Genomic DNA, 15360 nt, shown 5'->3' with positions numbered 1-15360 from the left:
TCTCACAAGGCTATTTAATGTCAAGAGATTCTAGTCTTCCTTAATGAGATAAGCAATATGCAGAAATTTCTAAGTGTGCTAACATCGCATTTATCCATAAGAACTTTGGTGAGTGCTTACTCTGTAGTAGATTAGTCTCACTGGGGAGGGCCCATATTAGTATCACCTGGCTTTTTAAAAACTCATGTCCCCTGCGCCAATATACTGCTTTATTTCCTCCAGTAATCATGATCATACTGTGCCATTGTTTTCTTTTTTTTAAAGATTTTATTTATTTATTTGGCAGAGAGATACAGAGAGAGAACAAGTAGGCAGAGAGGCAGGCAGAGGGTCTTAACGCTTTAACAACTGAGCCACCCAGGCGCCCCAATACTGTGCCATTGTTAATGATGGAAATGTGCTCTAGCCTTAGATGTTTTGCACTTGGGAAAAGCTTGAGAATTTTTGATAACATAGAGATATTTAAATATATGAATTATATATTTTGATTAAAATATATGAATTATATATCAGTATTTTGATTAAAATAATCACACATATGAATGGATATACATTATATTAATATTGTTAATTAACATTTTATTATTAACATTATTAACATTAATAATATTAATAAAGATATTTTCTGGTCTGGAGGACTTCATAGCCTAGTGGGGTAGCTGAAACATAAACACATAGTTACAGTGTGATGTGGCATATACCTTAGAAGGAGATACACATAAATTGGCATGGATGGTAGTGGAAAAGACTCACTTTTGCTTTTGGAAATTGTAGAGGGCTTTGTAGAAGTAAACCCATTTGGAGTCTTGCATAATTTATTACCTTTAGTGATGATGTGCTAGGTGTTATGAAGCAAATCCAAAAGTTAGGATAACCGAGTAGTCCATAAGATTGCTGGGAAGACTGCATATTCACTTGATAAAACTATATATACATTTGATGGCCATCTTTATAAAATGGTATCTTTTAGATTGGGTTCTCTAGTTTCTTAAAGTGCTGTCACTTTTTATTTTATTTTATTTATTTATTTATTTGAGAGAGAGAGAGTGAGTGAGAGAGAGCACGAGCAGAGGAGAGAGGGAGAAGCAAGCTCCCCGCTGAGCAGGAAGCCCAATGCAGGGCTCGATCCCAGGACTCCAAGATCATGACCTGAGTCAAAGGCAGATGCTTAACCGACTGAGCCACCCAGGCACTCCAGTGCTGTCACTTTTGTATCTATAAATGCATTGCCTAACTGTTGTTCATTAAAACACTAAAGAGTTTATGAGAAATGTAATGGGAAACCAAGTGGTCTAGCAAGGCTTTTGACTTTTTTAGACCCAGTTCTTCATGTGCTAGGTCTATGACCCAAGCAAGTGATTTGACTTTTCTAAATTTTAGTTGTTTCATGTGTAAAATGTGAAAACAATAGTATCTTACTTAAAGAATTATTAATAAAAAGTGAAAATCAAATGACATAATATACTCTTGGCACAGTGCCTGATTCTTGTTAACAATAATATAATACATTTTTGTTATTAACAAAAAATTCAGGTTATTGTATACATCAACATTCACGATTGTGAGCCTTAAAAAAAAGGGTCTAGTTTTGACTTTTGATTTCTTTCAACATTCAGTTAGATTTTGAAGGAACTGTTTGTAAAACACCTGAATCTGGAATTATATCTATATTTTTCCCTTACTCTGTTATGACAGGTGTCCACAAGATTGATGGAGAAAAGAAATTACTAATTGGGCTGCAGGTGGTGAAAATCTTTTCTAAAGGTGTGTGTGTGTATGTTTGTGTGTGTTTGGATGGATTCTTGAGTTTATATTGAACTTGAATTTGAAGATTGACTAGATTACCTATACAAAATATTTCGTGAGTGAGTCTAATTTTTGCCTTCACTAATTCCACAGCCCCACACATACATCAAATCACTATTCTTTCTCTTTTGGTGATTGTGTAATGTAGGAGCTGTGGGGCCCAGGTGTAACCTGGATATATGGTCATCCTCTCAGACTCAGATCTCAGTGTGACCTCACCACCATGTTGGCTGTGGATTTAAAATTAACTTATAATTAACTCCCTGTTTCAGATTTACTCCGGCATCTAACCTAGCCTGGTTTTATTTTAAAATTTATTTTGAATCTTTTGTTTTAATATTTGGAGGTGGGGGGATGCAGTAAACATAAAACAAAATCCTAAAGCCCATAAAGCTAGAGCCTCGGATTTGTAAGAGTGAGATAGGGAAGCTCTGTATACTTAATTTCTCTTCTTCCACACTGCCTAGAACCATTGAGCCAGACTGACCTTAAGGTATACTATAAAAGGATGCAGTCATAGAGTGTGTCCACCCTGAACACGTATTTATTGACTGTGGTCCGGGCATTGGCTTTCTATCTTTTGTCATGGGTACACATGAGTCTGCAGGTGGGGACTGAACTGAGTCGGGAGGAATGGGATTTACTAATAACCTGAGAGGAGGATGTGGGCTAGACATGTTCTCCTAGGTATCTATCTGTAAGTCATTGAGTATGAACTGTAGGTCCTAGCTCAATCCTGGGTCTCTCTCTAACCTCTTTCTGCATGCCATATTCCATGAAACTCTTTGCCGTATTTTGGTTCCTGACCAAATTTGGTTCAGATAAAACTAAAGTTATTATAAATGAATGACACAAATCTAGTATACAGAGAATAGTGTGTTAAATAGATCATCTTAGTGAACACTAGAAATAATTCCTGAAAAAAAATTAGGACTTCTTTATGCAGTGGTAGCTGTATAAACTATTTAGCTCAGAGATAACATTGGGCTCATACCCATCTGTGTTGATGCATATGTAATTTGGACATCTGAGATCATATTGTACATAGATGTGTATCTTCTGCCTTTTTCACTCAGTGTTCTGTCATGGCTGTAATCCTCTGCCATTATATAATCTTTTAAAATACTGATTCTAAATCTTTCATGATAATGGATGCTGATCTTCTTTTAATGTTGCTAGCCACGCTGGGGAGAAAAAACAAACAAACAAACAAACCAGGGGCGGGCGCCTGGGTGGCTCATTCGTTAAGTGTCTGCCTTCAGCTCAGGTCATGATCTCAGGGTCCTGGGATCGAACCCTGCATCGGGCTCCCTGCTCCGCAGGAGGCCTGCTTCTCCCTCTCCCACTCCCCCTGCTTGTGTTCCCTCTCTCGCTGTGTCTCTCTCTGTCAAATAAATAAATAAAATCTTTAAAAAAAACAAAAAAAAACCCAAACCAGAAACAAAAACAAACCCTTCAAAATGATCCACTTCAGATCAAAGCATTTTAGTTTTCTTGACAAGTTAATGAAGAAATACTGTTTTGTTTAAAAAATATTATATATGTTTTGAAGTCAGTCATTTTCTTCTTTGAAAATTACTGTCTAGAGCAGCATCTCCCACTGTGTGCGCACAATACATTAGTTTTGTTGGTAAATGGCATTATGTGAGATAAAGCCAAATGAGATTGGGAAATTCCAATCCAAATTGAACAGACGCCACCACTCCACAACCCCTAGGACTTTTCAGAGCTGTAATTGCTGATGTACAATGTGGATCTCTGAAGAGGGTATATAAAGTATACAGTTTCCACTAAACTTAATTTGACCAAGGAACCTCCTTACATTTCTTTTTTTGAAACTAATATCATGGGAAGAATGTAGAGAAGATTCTTGAATTTATCATCTATGCTTAAACAGTGACTATAATAAAATCCCAGACAGAGCCTAGCTAAACTTGGGGGTGAGCATAGAAAGAATGTCCTGAAATAATGGTTTATTCAAAAAGAAGTTCTTATAGCTGAAGGTTTCTGAGCCTGTTACCAATCCAAATTATGAAGGGATTATGTGTGTATTTCCTCTTTTTTTTTTTAAGATTTTATTTATTTGACAGAGAAAGAGAGAGCGAGAGCAGGAACATAATTAGGGGGAGTGGGAGAGGGAGAAGCAGGCTTCCCGTGGAACAGGGAGCTCAATGCGGGGCTTGATCCCAGGACCCTGAGATCATGACCTGAGCCGAAGGCAGAGCCTAAGGACTGAGCCACCCAGGGGTCCTCCTCTTTTTTCATACGGAAAACTTTTCTTATTCTAGGAGTCAGGAAAAAGTGGTTTAACCTATTCTATCAGAAGTTGCTTTCAAGTGTAGAATTTTAAAAAATCATCTTTCTGTGGAAACATTCAATATACTTAACAAAAGAGAAAAATAATTCCAACCTGTGTGTGAATATAATATATTTTTATCAGAAAGAAAAAATGATGCCGAGTTGGATACATGAAGCAGTCAGCACTGACTAGGTTGGTATTTTAACCACATTTAATGTTATTCGTATGTATTCATTACACATTGTGAAAAACATCCATCAGTACTGTTTACTAATTTGAATGGACTTTTAATAATACGTATAGAACAAAGATCCCTGATCTCTTGGAACTTATATATACAGTTGTCCTCTGAATTTACTTCTAATTCCCTTTCATGGCCTGTGTACATTTGCTGATTCTTCATGATATTTGTGCCTTTCCCATTGGACATCCCTGCTTGCTGTTTGGAGTGCTGTCCTCGGACGGGCGAGGTTTTTTGAGCTGTTGCCTCTGGTACCTTGGAGATGAGCAGAGTGGTTTGCAAGTTACTGGTTTCTTGAGCAAGACCTATTGTATATTATGGCACAAACTTACTTCCCTTCACTTTGGCTATTTAACATATATATTTAACACATGTTATATATGTATGTACATATGTATGTACATATATATATATGTTGAATATTACATTGTGTTAAATATGTATTTAACACACATGTATATGTTTTCTCTCTCTCTGTGTATATATATCTATATATACACACAGGACTAGTATAACCTCTCAGTATGCCTTCACAGTATTTGTTTTAATCTTGGATCTAGAATGGCACTCTTAAAAAAATTAACAAAAACTTTGCCTAATAAACTCAGCTGATCAATGCCTGGAAGACAGTGAGCATTCTTACTGAATCTTCATGGTATGCATTTATTAACTTCACTATACTGAATATGCATGTTAATTTACCAAATGGATTGGCAGGGACTGACACGGATTTCTTATGGGAGATCTGAGACAGATGTTAGCCAGTTATATTGCTGGATTGAGTTAATAATTGAGATTTTCTTTTCTATTGAATAACAGAGTGGAAAACAGGGAAAGCAACATCGATATACTAAAATTAAACCACCTTTAATGTACAAAGATGTTTTTTGGCAAATGCTGGAAAGAAAGTCAAAGGCATTCCTACAAAATTATTTTTGTTATCAGTGGAAATCTAATTTACATACAAATAAAATGTCAATTCCTATCATAACCATCAAGATAAACAGATGCATTTATACTTTTCCATGAGCTCTTCTTTTTGAACTTACGTGCTATGTTTGGCTCTTTGCCCATCAACCAGGTGAAATAGTCTAAGTTTAACGAAGAAGAAGGATGAAGTTACATCCGGCCCGTGCACACATACAGAGTCATACTGGCCTGTTTGAACCAACAGTTGTCATTGTATGTTATTTTAATTTTTTTAGTTTTCCTTGGAGAGGAAAGAAAACAAAAGGAAACATGACATACGTGTGAGGAAACAAATGATAATGTTTCTTAATTTGCTTAGTGAAATTATGATCTTATTCAAAGCAGAGTTTGTAATACATTTGCCTCTCACCTGTTATGAAAGCAAAAATAATCAGTTCCCCTTTCCTTTTGATAACTCATGATGCATATTTGCTTTATTTTTGTTGCCTTCATTAGGGAGATAGATGTGTGCTTCATTTTTTTCACATATATTCTACAGTTTCTTTTTTTTTTTAAAGATTTATTTATTTTTTAGGGGGGAGGGGCAGAGAGGAGGGGGAGAGAGAGAATCTCAAGCAGACTCCCTGCTGAGCATGGAGCCCGATGCTTGGCTCGATCCCATGACCCTGAGATCATGACCTGAGCGTGATCAAGCATTGACACTTAACCAACTAAGCCGCTCACATGCCCCTTCTACAGTTTCAAACAGACTTGTAGCATAAAGTTTTTAAAGGCAAAAAACAGTTTTCTAATTTTCCTATAAAAGTAAAATGGTAAAAAAAAACTAAAAAAATTAAAAAAAAGAAGATAGGAGGGAGGGGAAGAATGAAGGGGGGGAAATTGGAGGGGGAGACGAACCATGAGAGACGATGGGACTCTGAAAAACAAACTGAGGGCTCTAGAGGGGAGGGGGGTGGGGGGATGGGTTAGCCTGGTGATGGGTATTAAAGAGGGCACGTTCTGTGTGGAGCACTGGGTGTTATGCACAAACAATGAATCATGGAACACTACATCAAAAACTGATGATGTAATGTATGGTGATTAACATGACAAAAAATTTTAAAGAAAAGAAAAAAATAAAAAATGTATCGGAGAACAAACTAAATGAAAAAAAGAGGTAAAATGGTTAACGAAATTCTCTAAGATGTGTGTGGATATATGGAGACTCATTTTGGCAAATCTGACATGATTACTTACTTACCAGACCATCTCTTTTTACCTAGACTAGTACATTTGAAATGAGATATTTGAAATATAGAGAGCAAAGCTCGATGAAATAAAAGGCTAATAAAATATGTTTGGGCCAACATCAAAACTCTTTGAAAGAGGATATCTAAATAATGTGCATTTTATCTCAGAGAGTCTTGGGTTAGTTCTCATGTCCAGATGACTATTAACGGGCTTTGTGCTCTGAAGCATATGTTAATAGAAGTGATCATTTTGGATTAATTTGATGTGAATTAATAAGAGATTTATTTGATGGGAGTTGTTTGAAGGTGATGACATTTAAATCTCAGCAGGATTTAAGATATCCAAAAATACCTTTAAAGATTCAGGAACAATCAATTCAGAGAGAGCAAATTAAATAGACATGGAGAGCAAAGAACAGGATTTGACATTGGGTTTATGAAGTTTGAAGCAGTTTACAAAAAAAGCGATCTACCATTGAAGTATTGCTCTGGAATCTGAAGAAACAGAAACATTTAAACTCCTTCAGCAATTCTTGGGTTTATGATTTGGATAAACAATGTTCTCTTGCATTTTATAGTTCACTTAAGCAATCTGATTTTGATCTGTATATATGGAGTAGACAGGATTCAAGGTTTTTTCTTTTTTTTTTAAACCAATGAGCAAACACATATGTTCTTTAAAACTGAACTTTATATGTTGTTCATATGGAAGCTATCTAGTTTGCTATAGGCCCCAAACTTGACCTTCCTTTTATTTTGCTATCACTTGCTTAATTCTTTAAATTCTTTGTGGGGGACTTTTGATCAAAAGAAACAATTTACTATTTTTTTCTTTCTTCTTAATTTTTTTAATAAAACCTACATGAAATGTGTAATTAATAACTCGGTACTCCTAGGTTGTTGATACAAACGAGCACGGAAGAATCATATATTAAGGAGAAGACTACCATGTCTTTTCTTTTGTGTTAAGCTTTGATTTCAAACACTTGAAAGTTTTATTATCTGGAAAAAACAAGAAGAGAATGTCATCTGGTATTATATATTATGATGACAAGAACTGCTACTTATAATAAAAATCATACTCAACAGGATTTGAGGCTGAGCTTAAATTATAAAGCCGTTCTCCCTTAACGTTTTAGTGTTGTTGAGGTTCTTTCTTTCTATCTATCTATCTATCTAGAGGAGTCAGTCAATTGGAAGTGCACTCAGTTGAAATGGTATTTGGAAAGATCCTCTAAGGCTTTAATTTTTTTGAGAAAGAGGGGTTCCTTATAATATTTTTCTTTGCTTTTTAAAGGTATCCTTCTTCTCTCTTAAATGAATGACTAATGGTAAAACTACAGTCATCTTACTAGATGTTGGGCACATACTTATGCTGGGTATACATTTATTGAGTGAATGAATGAATGTTGGAGGAAATGAGTAACTGAGTGAATGGTAAACCTCAGTGGTATTTATGCCTTCCTTAGTTATTGATGGTTTCATATTTTACAGTTTTTTAGGGAAATTGGAAAAAGTTTCTCTTAGGTGCCTAAGCCATTAACCAGAACCATTATAGAATCTTAGAGATTTGAGGAAGTTTAGAAATCATTTATTGCAATTCTTTCATATGAGTAAGAACAGAGGCTCAGAGAAGTCAAGGGGCTTGCCCTTGATTGCATCAGCCACTGATTGGAATCAGGTTCAGAAACGGGACATGTCATTGCTGTACCATTCTTCCTTCCTTTGTTTAGGGTCACGATGCTACAAAGAACATAGGAATTTATATCTCTTACCTTCAAGGAGTTTCTCATCTAATGGAAATAAATTCTTGTTCTAATCTGCACTGGCACTGGATGTATGTGTGATCTCAGCTCTCTTTTTAAATTACTGTAATAGTTGATTTCTTTGGTTGAGTAATTCATTTGATTACCTACTGCAAAACTCTTTGGAGCAAGTATTTCATAAATGTATGTGTGTATTATTTATGTATATGTACTTATACATACATATGAAATAAGACTAAATCATTAATTGTTAATTAAAAATATCTAGGTATTAATAGAAAGATTCCTTTTGCTGTGAAGATGCCATTCTGAGAACCTGAGTCACAGTCTTCTATAGAAAAAGGATTTTTTCTTATAAATTTAAGCCTTTTAATCAGTAAGATAAAAGACTTACCAGAATGATTTTTTTAAGCTTTTAATGCTGATTATTTCCACTGTCTGATACTATAATGTAGAAATAATACAGTATCCTACTGTTTCTTATAATAAACTTTTTTTTAACTAAGAAATACAAAGAAAGCCTTTATATTTGTTTTAATTTAGGAGGAAATAATTTAGAAATTTGGATTTTTGCAAATGTCTTACATCTCAGTCGTGAAAATAAATACAAATAGTGCATTTTTAGGAAGCTAAGCATGTTTTTTTACCTTGCTGAAGTATCTTGACACATAGTATGTATTCATGTTATGTCTGCTGTTAGAGGAGCTTTATGTATTTGTATAGGTGGGGAATGATGTAAACTTGGGACCCTCACCATCTCCACCTCATCCCCCTCCACCCCCCAGGTCAGTTTTTTTATCTCAGAACTGAATAGAGGACTAAAGTTAGCAATTTTGAGTCTCGTAGCTCTCATTTAGATTCTTTAGTTCCTTCTTATCCGCTTCACTTTTAGCCCCATTATCCAAATGATTGTTTATAATGGACCTACTGTAAACTGGCATTTTGAACTCTTTTTTGGTAGTCAGTATGAGGGATATTGCTATTATATAGTTGAATAAAGACGTTTTCAAATAGGGTTGCCAAAACACCCCTTGATGCGATTATCTAATTGTTTTATGACCATTATTGCAGTATCTGCCTTGATAATTTCTTTTTTAAAAAAATTATTTATTTGAGAGAGCAAGCAAGAGAGAGCACGAGCAGGGGGAGAGGTAGGTGGAGGCAGAGGGAGAGGGAGAAGTAGATTCCCCGCTGAGCAGGGCAAGCAAGGCAGGGCTTGATCCCAGGACCTGAGCCTAAGGCAGATGCTTAACCAACTGAGCCCCTGCCTTGATAATTTCATTCAGATAATAAAGATGATGGGATAATGAGGGTTGAAAGCTGGTTCAGTCACGATTTTATGAACTTATTTGTCAAGGGCAAAAATAGAAGATTAGTAAAACTAGCTAAGAAGATAGCCCGTGTTACGGTGCGTAATGTTTCTGTAACTGTTGGGAAGGCTTACACAGATCCCAATTCTTGATGGCATTGCATTAGTTCCTTTCTCAGCCACATGGTATATACACTGCTGCTGTGAGTTTGGAAGAGATTTGCAATGCGTACCACTTCTTGTCTTCAGCTGTGACTGTATAATATCAGTAGGTACACCTGCTATCTTTTCCAGAAGCATGTCCCCTCCACGTTTACTAATTAAGATCATCTATCCCCACCCCACTGTAGGTAAGTATTCTGGTCCTTAGGGTTTGGGAGTTTTAGAGGTTAAATCATACATCACAGTTTGTTGTGAAAATGACTTCTGTAATCTTTTATATGACGTTCCTCCTTTTCCTGCTGTTTTATTAAAACCCAGGGTGGGGGAAGAACTTCCTCAAGGTTTGCTCATGCATTTATTCGGTATCTTTCAAGCAGCCTGTGGTGCTGGCATATTAATGTATTTTAGGTGTGATATGTTAAAGCGTATTTACATCATTTAGGAAGGAAATATTTTTTTTTGTTTTGTTTTGCAGATATACAGATCAGCTCTCAAAATGTCTTCTGTGTCTTCAGAGCGTCTTCTAAGACAATTGCATTAGCCTCCTGCTAGTTGACTAATAGAATTAATAATTGTAAAAAGCACTCTAAAGCCACATGCCTTATGAAGTCAATGCTGGGTATGATTTTACAAGTATGTGATCTATTTTTTCAAGTGAAAATGTTAACTGGAAAAGTTCTTGGCACACAGTAAAACATCGTGCAATCTGTTATTTGTCTTAAAGATAATAACTTGAGGGTGGTTATAGCCTTACAATATCTAACTTATGACTTGTTAGGGGAGTTTCTTCCACTTAGAAGTATTGCAAATGTGCGTATATTTACATAATATGTCATTCTGAAAAATTATGGTGATATAATTCCTGTAAAAAATGATTTTTCTATAACTACTTCAAAGTATAGTCAACTAAATTAACCATGATTTTTTTTAAAGAAACTAAAAAGAACATGCCCCTTCCACCCACAACAAAAAAGAAAACACAAATGACCTTTCTGATACTTCTTTGAAGTTTTAGCAGTTTGACATTCTTTGCGATGTATATTTTTAAGGGCTCTATTCAGTATAAGGAGTCAGTGAGTCATATGGGTTCTAAAGGTTTGTTCTTGGTGGAAGAGGGAACTGAAATTTGAAAGGATGATAATTTAATTAAATCGTATTTTCTTTTAGTGGCTCTAGTTGCTGCTTCAGTACCTTTGAAACTATGACCTATTACTTTTCTGCATGATAACAAATCAGCAAGGTCTAATTCTTTTTGTTCTGAAAAACAAGTTACATTTTTCAGTATTAACGTATTTATGGCTATTCACTTTTAAGTATTTTATCTTAGTTCCTTGCTATGTAAAATGTTGCTGTTTTTCTAATCACCTTGATATTAATATATGGGCAGAACCCATTTTCTCTTCACTTTAATGGAAGGGTAATCTTAATGAGTTGGATTATTTCGTTTTCATTTCCTTATGAATCCTGCCTCTCATATAGATTTTTGTCTTTTTCTGTGTAACCTTATTTATTTCATTTTGGTGGCACTATCGTTAGGCTTAACTTATACTGAGGAGAAAATGTTGAAATATGAATGGTATGGTTATTCAGTATTTGTCCAAGAAAAGATTAAATTGCAATGGTTACTAAAGACTTTATGTGTAATAGGAAAAACAAACAGGAAATTCTGGAGGGAAAGACAAGAGGTGCTATAGCAAATCATCACAGTTTTAGGTGTGGTAATGGCTGATACTCTATAAACTAGAATGTAGGCCAAGTTAGGAATAGCATTTTTTTTTTTTACTCAAGCTCTTACATTTTTTATTATTATTTTTTGTATTTTAAATGATAACTGATTTCTTAAACTTCCATTTTATTATCTTTTCTTTCCTTTTTAGTTTTCCTTTTGTTGACTACCAGTAAAATTGCCCTGCACTCTTCTTTGTGTAGGCACAAGTCCCCAAGTTCTGTCACTTCTGACAGAGGACTAGATGTCTCCCAAAATGTCAGCATCAACAGATGAGACATTAAAATGCAAACGTTAAAAAAAAAAAAAGTTAACCAGTGTTCCTTTTTTTTTTTTTTTTTTAACAAGTGTTACCTAGCTTAGTTTACTTTAGGACTAACAGTAATGACACCAAGGTGAAGACAGTTTTCCCTCCCCACTCCCTGCCTTGGTCATGCAGGTGACACGAGCATCACTTGTACTTGACACTTCAGTCCTTCATCCTATAACTGTTGTTGTTGTTGTTCCAAGAGGAACATATACATATTTATGTATATTTAATGACTAATGTTATACAAAAAGGAGAGTGTACTTTCTTAAGCACAGTTACACTTTTTGACATCATTTAGTATTTTGACTAAATAATGACTTTATTTTGACTTAAGAATTTTGACCTTGGAAACAATTCTTTATGCTCAATGAGGGCAATATCTTGGTTCAGTGATTCATATTCCAAAAATTTTGCTTGACTAGCTCTTCAGAAATGAAGGTACACCTATATATCCAAAGCCAGGGTGGCTTCTTAGTACCTGTGAGAAATTATAGATGAAAACAACTAATACCTATTATTAATTTGGATTTTCTCAGGACATCATGGGTAATAATGGTGTAACTAAATGTTAAATCTGCCCCTGTGGCAGAGTCGGCCAGTGAAGAAGCCTTGTCTTATTAGTCAGTCACAGGTGGATTTTTCCTAAGCGATGTTTAGGTGACAACTCACACAGCACTTGCAGTTTTTCAGCTGGGGGATTAAGGAACATGAGCCATGAACCTCAGTGCTCCCTCGAGCCTCTGTGACTGCCTTTTTGTTATTGACACAACGCAAATTGCTTCTTATCTCCTTGTACTGAAGTTCTGATTCATTAGACTCTGGTAGAGGAATTTGTCACAGTGCTCTTATTTTGACCATACTCCTTGATGCCACGAACTTGAAAGGCATAGTTGAGCTAGCATGTGAAGGTGAGCCATGGGAAGCTAATATTTTGCCATGCTGAGCTACAAAATGACAATGTCATATGGTTCAATTTAATATTGTCCTTCTGTCATCTTCCAGTGTGCTCCTGCTGGTAGGATTGGTACTGTCTCCACCTCGCTGGGTGTAAGAACCCAGGACTTAGTGAGGTTTCCCCATCATGCTCGATAGAGTCCCCAGTACACCCAGCCTGGTCCCTCTGATGTGTCCCAGGTCCTCCTCCTGACTTTCAGGCAAGGTCTCCAAATGGGGCTTAAAGAAATTTATCGGTAGGACAGAGATGAAACATTTGTTATCCTTCATTCCTGAAAGTAATAGGGCAGTTTTCACATTGTTTATAACATGCTGTTTCTATCTCTTGACTATGAGGATATTTTGGTTGAAACTATATTTATATCTTGGTTGCAGTGTGTAACAATATTGAGTTCCAATTTATGTTGTTTATATACATATATACCTGGCATATAAATAAACATGTAATATATATTCTGTAAACATAAATATGTATATTTATTTTACAAACATAGTATGTGTATATATAATATATAAGGTTTATAAATAAGCATATATATATATATATCATCAACTATAACTGAAGAGAGTGAGCAAAAAATGTTTGGCAAGCAAGAATAATAGGAAAAATAGAGCCAGTAATAATCAATATCTTGGTATTCATAAAACCATTTAAAAATAGTAAATGAGCCACTCTATGACAAAAATAATTCTAAGTGTAAATATTTGCTTTAGTCTCCGTTTTTTGCTATTTTTAAAACACTTTTTTCCTAGAGGAAGTTTTTTTTATATGCACCTTGTAAAGCCTTGAATAGAATAAGTAAAATGCTCTAGATTAGATCACATATCTGCAGCTTTCAAATAACCTTGCATGTCCTTTTCCTTGCATTTTTACAGATATGGTCCGGAAAAAGAACCCCCCTCTGAGAAACGTTGCTAGCGAAGGCGAGGGCCAGACCCTGGAGCCTATAGGTACAGAAAGCAAGGTATCTGGAAAGAACAAAGAATTTTCTGCAGATCAGATGTCAGAAAATACGGATCAGAGTGATGCAGCAGAACTGAATAATAAGGAGGAACGTAGCTTGCATGGCCAAGATCCACCCTCTAGCATCAAGAAGGGCTTAAAAAGCTCAGTCCTGAGCGAGAAGGCTGGCTTCAATTATGAAAGCCCCAGTAAAGGAGGAAACCTTCCCTCGCATCCACATGATGAGGTGACAGATAGAAATATGTTGGCTTTCTCATCTCCAGCTGCTGGGGGAGTCTGTGAGCCCTTGAAGTCTCCTCAAAGAGCAGAGGCAGATGACCCTCAAGATATGGCCTGCACCCCATCAGGGGACTCATTGGAGACAAAGGAAGATCACAAGATGTCACCAAAGGCTACCGAGGAAACAGGGCAAGCGCAGAGTGGTCAAGCCAATTGTCAAGGCTCAAGCCCAGTTTCAGTGGCCTCAAAAAACCCACAAGTGCCTTCAGATGGGGGTGTGAGACTGAATAAATCCAAAACTGACTTACTGGTAAATGACAACCCAGACCCGGCACCTCTGTCTCCAGAGCTTCAGGACTTTAAATGCAATATCTGTGGATATGGTTACTACGGCAATGACCCCACAGATCTGATTAAGCACTTCCGAAAATATCACTTAGGACTGCATAACCGCACCAGGCAGGATGCTGAGCTGGACAGCAAAATCTTGGCCCTTCACAACATGGTGCAGTTCAGCCATTCCAAAGACTTCCAGAAGGTCAACCGTTCCGTGCTCTCTGGTGTGCTGCAGGACATCAATTCTTCAAGGCCTGTTTTACTAAATGGGACCTACGACGTGCAGGTTGGTGCTCTGTGCTGTTTTCTCTTCTTACAGAAAAAGCGAGTAGTAATGAAATGTGAATTCGTACACGTGTGTTAAAATCACGCTCCCGATACCAAAGGGGTGGCCTGCTAGATTCAGCAGGACGGATGGACACATTGCATAGTTGTTTTAGGCAAATGTGTATTCAGAGGTGTCTTTCATCTCTTATCATGGAAAATAATATTTCTATTAGGTTCGGAAAAGTCTTTTCATGGGATTAGCTAGGCTTCGTATTTCTGGAAATATTTCATGGTAATTTGATGTTTTCCCATTCTTCCAAAAATGCCACTAATCTTTATGGTTCCGCATGATGGTAGTTTATGCTTTGTTCTAGTTTTAGATTAGAAGTCTTTCACTATCATCTTTCCTTCAGTGAGGATCTTTCCTGTGTCTGGCATTAGGATTTGGTTTTTTATACTCAATGTCAATCCAATTGGACTAGATTTGGGTCATATTGACAGTTGCAGAGATATACTCCAGAAAAAGGAACATAATTGCAAATGAAAATTTGGAAATAAAAGTTTACATTGATTATAGGGACAGTAAAGCATTCTTTTCTGCATTTAAGGAAAATAGTAATTTATGAAAGCATTTAGCAGTAATTTAGATTTCTGGTTTTATTAAAAGTGGCATACCTTTTTGATCTACTCTTCTGTCTTTAGTTTATGGCATATGTGAAATGAAAAAAAAATCTACCATTTCAAATAGAATGAAATGCAGAACTGACTCTAAAGAAATGTATTCGTTTCATTTTGGCAATTTTAGCATAGTCGAAACTCATGGTCAGCCTGACAAAGTATTA

The 15360-nt window shown here is 36.0% G+C and overlaps 1 protein-coding gene across 18 annotated transcripts in view; it reads left to right on the top strand.

The window, feature by feature from the left end:
- TRPS1 (transcriptional repressor GATA binding 1) overlaps nt 1-15360 on the top strand; it is a 256423-nt gene that overhangs the window by 35381 nt on the left and 205682 nt on the right. For 8 of the 18 annotated variants that reach the window (XR_012378304.1, XR_012378306.1, XR_012378303.1 and 5 more), the window contains one exon: nt 13609-14537. Coding sequence is in view for 14 of the 18 variants with exons in the window: in XM_073893123.1 (XP_073749224.1) it covers nt 13609-14537 (929 nt within the window). In the remaining 4 variants the exon portion in view is untranslated. Of the gene's footprint in view, nt 1-1743; nt 1765-10217; nt 10376-12918; nt 12969-13608; nt 14538-15360 lie in introns of those variants that run through there. The other 10 variants (XM_073893125.1, XM_073893124.1, XM_025871015.2 and 7 more) reach the window with 4 other exon arrangements.

Source organism: Callorhinus ursinus, unplaced genomic scaffold (genome assembly GCF_003265705.2).
Source record: "Callorhinus ursinus isolate GAN/ISIS: 27379988/994484 unplaced genomic scaffold, GSC_fseal_2.0 scaffold5, whole genome shotgun sequence".
Taxonomy (NCBI): domain Eukaryota; kingdom Metazoa; phylum Chordata; class Mammalia; order Carnivora; family Otariidae; genus Callorhinus; species Callorhinus ursinus.
This window is presented reverse-complemented; position numbering and strand designations above follow the sequence as displayed.